At 38.5% G+C, this 7,500-nt stretch overlaps 2 protein-coding genes across 2 annotated transcripts in view; one reads left to right on the top strand and one right to left on the bottom strand.

Annotated features, from left to right (window-relative positions):
• Positions 1–2,175, bottom strand: part of acadl (acyl-CoA dehydrogenase long chain) — an 8,697-nt gene extending 6,522 nt beyond the window's left edge. The window contains exons 1-3 of the mRNA XM_060878427.1: positions 1,973–2,175; positions 775–942; positions 1–17 (exon numbers count right to left, since the gene is read on the bottom strand). The exon at positions 1–17 is cut by the window's left edge and continues 121 nt beyond it. Of these exons, the coding sequence (XP_060734410.1) occupies positions 1–17; positions 775–942; positions 1,973–2,064 (277 nt within the window). The 5' untranslated portion in view covers positions 2,065–2,175. The remainder of the gene's footprint in view (positions 18–774; positions 943–1,972) is intronic.
• A 2,491-nt stretch (positions 2,176–4,666) lies between these two features.
• The window catches only part of scg3 (secretogranin III), a 14,845-nt gene continuing 12,011 nt past the window's right edge, over positions 4,667–7,500 (top strand). Inside the window, exons 1-4 of the mRNA XM_060878424.1 lie at positions 4,667–4,927; positions 5,945–5,997; positions 6,492–6,513; positions 6,611–6,814. Coding sequence (XP_060734407.1) covers positions 4,792–4,927; positions 5,945–5,997; positions 6,492–6,513; positions 6,611–6,814 — 415 coding nt within the window. The 5' untranslated portion in view covers positions 4,667–4,791. The remainder of the gene's footprint in view (positions 4,928–5,944; positions 5,998–6,491; positions 6,514–6,610; positions 6,815–7,500) is intronic.

The raw sequence follows: 7,500 nt of genomic DNA, 5'->3' as shown, positions 1-7,500 counted from the left end.
CACCTGCTTTCTCCCACCTGTAAATGCACACACACACAGCTAGCAACTAAAATGTCCATAAAAAGTAGGTAATAATTTTTTGTTTCAAAACCTTGTATGTGATTTGTATAGTGATGTATAGGGTTTATGCAGACCTGCATTACACAGTCACGCGGTTACACTGTCACGAGGTTACTCTGTCACGAGGTTACTCTGTCACGAGGTTACACTGTCACACGGTTACTCTGTCACACAGTTACTCTGTCACACAGTTACTCTGTCACACAGTTACTCTGTCACACTGTCACACGGTTACTCTGTCACACAGTTACTCTGTCACACGGTTACTCTGTCACACGGTTACTCTGTCACACTGTCACACGGTTACTCTGTCACACAGTTACTCTGTCACACAGTTACTCTGTCACACAGTTACTCTGTCACACTGTCACACAGTTACTCTGTCACACGGTTACTCTGTCACACGGTTACTCTGTCACACTGTCACACGGTTACTCTGTCACACAGTTACTCTGTCACACGGTTACTCTGTCACACTGTCACACGGTTACTCTGTCACACGGTTATAAGGTTACACAGTCACACATTTACACTGTTACAGGGTCGCACGGTTACACAATTAAACTTTTACACAGTTACAGTCACATCGTTACACAGTTACACAGACAGTGTTACACAGCTACAACATTACACTCCTGTTACATTTTTCTCTGTTCCTCCATAAACATCCACCTTTAGACCCAGTGTGTGACAGTAATGTGTCTCTGCACTCACTCCCTGTGATAAGGAACCACTTCCTCCTTAAAGAACCGCCGGACGTTGTGTCTAAACAGGTCGTGTTCCTCAGAGAAAATCCTCCGTGCCCCGATGTCCATCAGCGTCTTGGCCATCGAGGTCTCAGGGCGAAAGGGGGCAGGTCTGTCCTGCTGCGAGTGCTGCATTCTGGGGGGAAAAAAGAGCTTACTTAAAGAGCACAAGTCTCTTAACACAGCAGGGTAGGAGCTCAGATGGGATGTCAGATTCTTCTACATACTGTAATTTAAACACAGAAGCTGCTGTGCACCTTTTTTATTGTACGTACACTCGATTTTTTTTGTTTTGATGTCGATCATTTTTTTCAATCATTATATGGGACAAAAATTAATATACAGACAAAAGATGTTAGGTTTTTTTATGATGAAAATAAAATGGCCAAAAGCCATATTTCTATTTTAAAACTTTTTATTTTATTTGAAAAGTTTCATATCTATAAATGTAAGTGGTCTGAAAGGAAAGCAAACATTAGCCATTTTAAGCTGGAAACGAAAAACATTAAAAGGTCTCACAAGCCGAAAATCTATAAACACGACGAACTTTTACAAAGCTGTTAATTTCTCTGTTTAATTAATTGTATTGTTTGTTTTTTTACATTTTTGTATTTTATTTTTCTTTCCTTTTATGTTATATTACTGTTTAAGATTTGAATACTATGCCATTGTACTTGTTTGTTATTTGTTATCATTTGTTATTCAGAAAAAAGGAGAAAAATGAAAAAAAGAAAAATTTAATAGCAAAAAAAAAGTCGATGGAAGGATTTCTATTTACACATCATGGTTTTTATCTGTAAAGAGAAAAGCTCTGTGTGAATTAGAGACCAAACCAGGATCATTACAATAAAGACGACTTCAGAGAACTTTGTAATTACAATCGAGAGAAGTCTAAAATCACCCAGATGTGATTGGGGGGAAAACAGTATGACGTCACAACTCACTGCACCACGTGACCTTGACCCGTTGTTTGTTGACACCCACAGTGATCTTTCCCCCAGTAACTCTGTGTAGTTATTAATCCAGTGCAGTGTGTGAACCTGTTAGAATTAAAGCCAGGAACAGTGTGTGTGTGTGTGTGTGTGTGTGTGTGTGTGTAAAAGTGGAAGAGAAACGGTGTGTGTGAAGGACTTTGTGTAATAAAGTGCATTTTAAAGTCACTTCACCTGCAGAACAGCGGCGCTGGAGCTGATTTCATCCTGCACATGAAACTGCTCACACATCTGGACATCTTCATCTTCATCATCATCATCATCATCACGGATTACTAACTAAAGTGTAAATCTGTGTTATATTTAACTACCGAAGTGTGTGTAGCCTGCTGATCATCGAGTGAGCGATCGCGTGTGTGTGTGTGTGTGTGTGTGTGTGTGTTCGCGTGTCAAAATAAGAGCTCTGATTCCCCATAGTTAATAAGTTTGTAATTATATATGCAAATATATTGTGGTTTTATGCAAATGTATTGTGGTTTTATGCAAATTAGAAACATGTCAGAAACAAACAAATACATTTCATTATTTACAATTAGACAATTGGACATGGTCTATAAAGAGTGACAGACCACTATTATGATTTATTGATTCATGTAATAATTTTTTTAAAAAAATAGTACATTTGTAGAAACAGAGCTGCAGGAAGTGTGTGTAACCATAGTAACGGTGCCACGCGCGCAGCGTGAGAAAGTTAAGGTTCTTTGCTTAAAAAGAGTAAAAGTGCTTAATATACACACACACACACACACACATACATATACACACAGACACACACACACACACACACTAGAGAAATTAACCTTGTCATGGACATGCTGGCTGTAGTAAAGTCAATAAAGACCAGGAAAGAGACATTTAGACATTTACTTACATTTTACACTTAATAATAAACACATTTATTTAATCTACATTTTCTTGGTGTAATATTTCAGCTCTTGGTGAATCCAGTCTCTTCCATAATAAACTACTTATTAATGTTAAAAATAGAAAAGAGCAGAAAGTTTAGATAAAAAAAAATCAAACATTAAATAAATATATAAATATCTGTAGAATAATAAGAAAAAGTAGAATTTATGTTGATGCTTTTTTTAAATGTTCTAAAAGTCGTTTTTTATCTGGATTCAGTTAAAGGAATGACAGAGTTTCTGTTCTGCTTTCTTTGTCTTTTCTGTAAGTTCTATAAGTGCAGAATTCCGCCACCAGGGGGCAGCACGAGCACATTGGTGAGCACCTCGTCCAGGTTCTATGGAAAACTCAATGACTTCTTAATAAAAAAGACCAAAAAATGAATCTAAGTCTAAACAAACATAATAAGACATGGAGTATGAGAGTAAGACATGATATAAATAATAAAAAAGAGAATAAAACATCATGTGTATGTTACTGAAAATACACACCAAAAAGTGAGTGTGTGTGTGTGTGTTTATGTGTGTGTGTATGAGTGTATGCGTGTGTGTGATTGATGTGTGTGTGTGTTTGTATGTGTGTGTGATGTGTGTGTTTGTGTGTGTGATGTGTCTGTGTCATCTGGACGTTCATTAAGCTGCTGGATCTGATATTGACTCTACGTGTGACGCATGGTGTGTGTGTGTAATGTGTGTGTGTGTGTGTATGAGTGTATGTGTGTGTGTGTGATTGATGTGTGTGTGTGTGTTTGTATGTGTGTGTGATGTGTGTGTTTGTGTGTGTGATGTGTCTGTGTCATCTGGACGTTCATTAAGCTGCTGGATCTGATATTGACTCTACGTGTGACGCATGGTGTGTGTGTGTGTAATGTGTGTGTGTGTGTGTCATCTGGATGTTCATTAAGCTGCTGGATCTGATATTGACTATGTGTGACGCATGATGTGTGTGATTGGTGTGTGTGTCTGTGTGTGTGATTGATGTGTGTGTATGATTGATGTGTGTGTGATGTGTTTGTGTGTGATGTGTGTGTGTGTGTGTGTGTGATTGATGTGTGTGTGTATGATTGATATGTGTGTGATGTGTTTGTGTGTGATGTGTGATGTGTCTGTGTCATCTGGACGTTCATTAAGCTGCTGGATCTGATATTGACTCTACGTGTGACGCATGGTGTGTGTGTGTGTAATGTGTGTGTGTGTGTGTCATCTGGATGTTCATTAAGCTGCTGGATCTGATATTGACTATGTGTGACGCATGATGTGTGTGATTGGTGTGTGTGTCTGTGTGTGTGATTGATGTGTGTGTATGATTGATGTGTGTGTGATGTGTTTGTGTGTGATGTGTGTGTGTGTGTGTGTGTCATCTGGACGTTCATCAAGCTGCTGGATCTGATATTGACTGTAGGTGTGACGCAGGTCATTTCGGGTTGCCAGAGCATATAATTTTGCGCACACAGAGCAGGTTAATGTGGATGACAGAGTGGATTGTTTTGTGTTACAGTAAAGAGCTCCAGGTGAATTAGCTAAGACAGTTAATATGTCTTGTTCCATGAGGTACAGTGTTTAACATCTACACATCTTCATCCTGTTACTGTAAAAACAGTCTGAGAGCCAAATCTGATTCTTATATCTCACTTTAATTAGACATTATTTACAGAATGTATCACAGTTATGAGTGTCTGTGCACAGCGCCCCCTGTCTGCAGAGAGATCGTACACACTTAATGTTCCTACAGAGTTAAAGGTCACACATCAGAGACAGATGTGGGGTTTTATTTATAAAGCTCTAATGTATGTTCTGTTTAAATCTGGCAACCCCCTGCACGTAGGCGGATATTGCGCACGAGCGCTCCGTTTACTCCCGTTATTCTGCTCCCAGCAAGAGCAGGTGCATCTCTCTCTCTCTCTCTCTCTCTCTCTCTCTCTGTCTCTCTCTCTCTCTCTCTCTCTCTCTCTCTCTCTCTCTCTCTCTCTCTCTCTCTCTCTCTCTCACACACACACATACACACACGCGCGTGCACAGGCTGATCCGCGCGCTGCTTTATAAACTGACCGTCGCGCGCTCCGCCATTACAGAAACGGGGGCACGAGGATGAGGATGATGGTGAGGATGATGAGGATGATGAAGACGGTGAGGATGAACACAGTGGCGGTTTTTCTTTTCTTATCCATCACAACTGCACTTTTATACCAAACACAGGCCTTTCCTACAGCATCTGCACCCCAAGGTACAGCACCATTATTATTATTATTATTATTATTATTGTTGTTGTTGTTGTTGTTGTTGTTGTTGTTGTTTTGTTGTTGTTGTTTTGTTGTTGTTATTATTATTATTGTTGTTGTATTATTATTGTATTATTATTGTTGTTGTATTATTATTGTATTATTATTGTTGTTGTGATTATTATTTATTATTATTGTTGTTGTTATTGTTATTATTGTTATTGTTATTATTTATGTTTGTGTTTATTTTGTTTTAGTATTGAGCTTTAAAATCTTCAGGGATTTTAGATGTGAAACAGTAGAAAGTTGATGATGTAGCAGTATGTGGTCTGTTCTGTTATTACTGACATTAAAAACTCTGTCGTTTAAAATCTCACAATCAAACCTTTATTAAGGACAAAATAAAACTAGAAGACTTTAATGAATGACTTGTTAAACAGTAGAAATGTCATAAATGATTTGACAAAACTGTTTCAAATGATATCTTTAATAAATAAACTTGAACATATGATTAATAAGAGTTTCTGTAGATGACACATGAATCTCTTGAACAGTTTGTGAAGCAGTTAGAAGATTAAACGTCACATCAGTGTTTCTCCGGCTGTAAACTACGGATGAAGGATGTTTTCTTTATTCCTGAGAACTGAGTGAATTTTTACAAAATGTTGTGTGTCACATTGTGTGTGTAACGTTGTGTGTGTGTTGTGTGCGGCTAGCGCTCTATTTCCATGGTGGTTGAATGGTTTAGCCTGTAATCAGATTACTCCTCAAGCTCCTCGCACTGAAGCTGCAGGTCCGATAACCGCGATGACTCAGACCTCAGATCCAGAATTAAACTCAGAAAATTCACACAGACAATAAAGCATGGCTCAGATTATTTCCGCTCAGATAACTCAAATAACTCAAATAACACACAGACATGTAGCAAAGTAAGCAGAAATAAATCACTTGGGTTTTCGTGTGTGTGTGTGTGTGTGTGTGTGTGTGTGTGTGTGTCTGTGTGTGTTCACATCCTAATGCAGATAAAGCAGAGTATGACAGGCAGCTAACAGAGGAGAGACCACTACAGCAGCAGGTACCATTCATGTGTGTGTGAGTGTGAGTGTGGGTCTGAGTGTGTGTGTGTGTGTGAGTCTGAGTGTGAGTGTGTGAGTATGTCTGAGTGTGTGTGTGAATGTGTGGGAATGTGTGAGAGTGTGTGAGAGTGTGTGTGAGAGTGTGGGTGTGAGTGTGTGTGTGTGTGAGTGTGTGTGTGTGTGTGAGTCTGAGTGTGAGTTTGTGTGTTTGTGTGTATATGAGAGAGAGAGTGTGTGTGTGAGTTTGTGTGTGTGTGTGTGTGTGTGATCCTATAATATTTCAGAAGATAAACTCTATCGTGCTGTAGCTGTTTTATCCTTCAGTATTTTTTTTCTCACTTTAATTTGATTTTAATGTATTGTTTTATTATTATTATTATTATTATTATTGTTAATAGTAGTATTGTGGTTGTTGTTGTTGTTTATTAATGTTTAAATCATGTTTAATCAGATTTTCCTGATTTATTTTGTGTTTATTTTCTTTTCTGTACAGATTGCAGAAGTGGACAGTGAGAGTAAGTCAGTGATGATAAACTCCTACAGTTCACTCGGCACGTCCCACTGATCAGATCAGAAATCTTCAGCTGTATTTATCTGTCACTTCAATTTCAGAGTCGAAGCCCACGCAGACGTCTGAGTTGCGTCCAGACGACGATGACATCACACTGCTGAAGTCTCTGGCCGAGAAGTCGCGAGAGCTGAACAACGAAACGCCAAAATCAGACTCCAGAGACAACGATGGCGATTCCACTAAGAACAGGAGGCTATCAGACGACTACGACACCACCAAGAACGGCATCGACAACAAGTACAGAGGTAACGTCTGAAACACTCAGGTACACATCAACACCTGGGGCATGAAAGTCAAATACCAACTAAAAAAACATTAACAACACAAACAACACTAGTGAGATACAAACTACAAACACACAAAGTGTAAAGAACAAATACTAAAGAAAATTAAATAAAGACCAAAAACTAAACCCAGAAATGGCAATTTACCCAAACACTAGACAGAGTAACACAACACACACAGTAAAGTGGGGAAAACTACAAATATCTGTAAATACAGACCTGTGTGACACACATAAATATCACTGATACAACAACACAACACAACACAGTACACTATAACATACAACACAACACAGTACACAATATCATACAACACAGCACACTATAACATACAACACAACACAGCACACTATAACATACAACACAATACAGCACACTATAACATACAACACAACACAGTACACTATAACATACAACACAACACACACCACAGCACACTATAACATACAACACAACACAGTACACTATAACATACAACACAACACACACCACAGCACACTATAACATACAACATAGCACACTATAACATACAACACAGTACACTATAACATACAACACAACACACACCACAGCACACTATAACATACAACACAACACAGCACACTATAACATACAACACAGCACACTATAACATACAACACAACACA

The sequence above is a fragment of the Tachysurus vachellii genome, chromosome 9 (assembly GCF_030014155.1).
Source record: "Tachysurus vachellii isolate PV-2020 chromosome 9, HZAU_Pvac_v1, whole genome shotgun sequence".
Classification (NCBI taxonomy): domain Eukaryota; kingdom Metazoa; phylum Chordata; class Actinopteri; order Siluriformes; family Bagridae; genus Tachysurus; species Tachysurus vachellii.
Note: the sequence above shows the minus strand (reverse complement) of the source record. Positions and strands in the feature narration are given on the sequence as shown.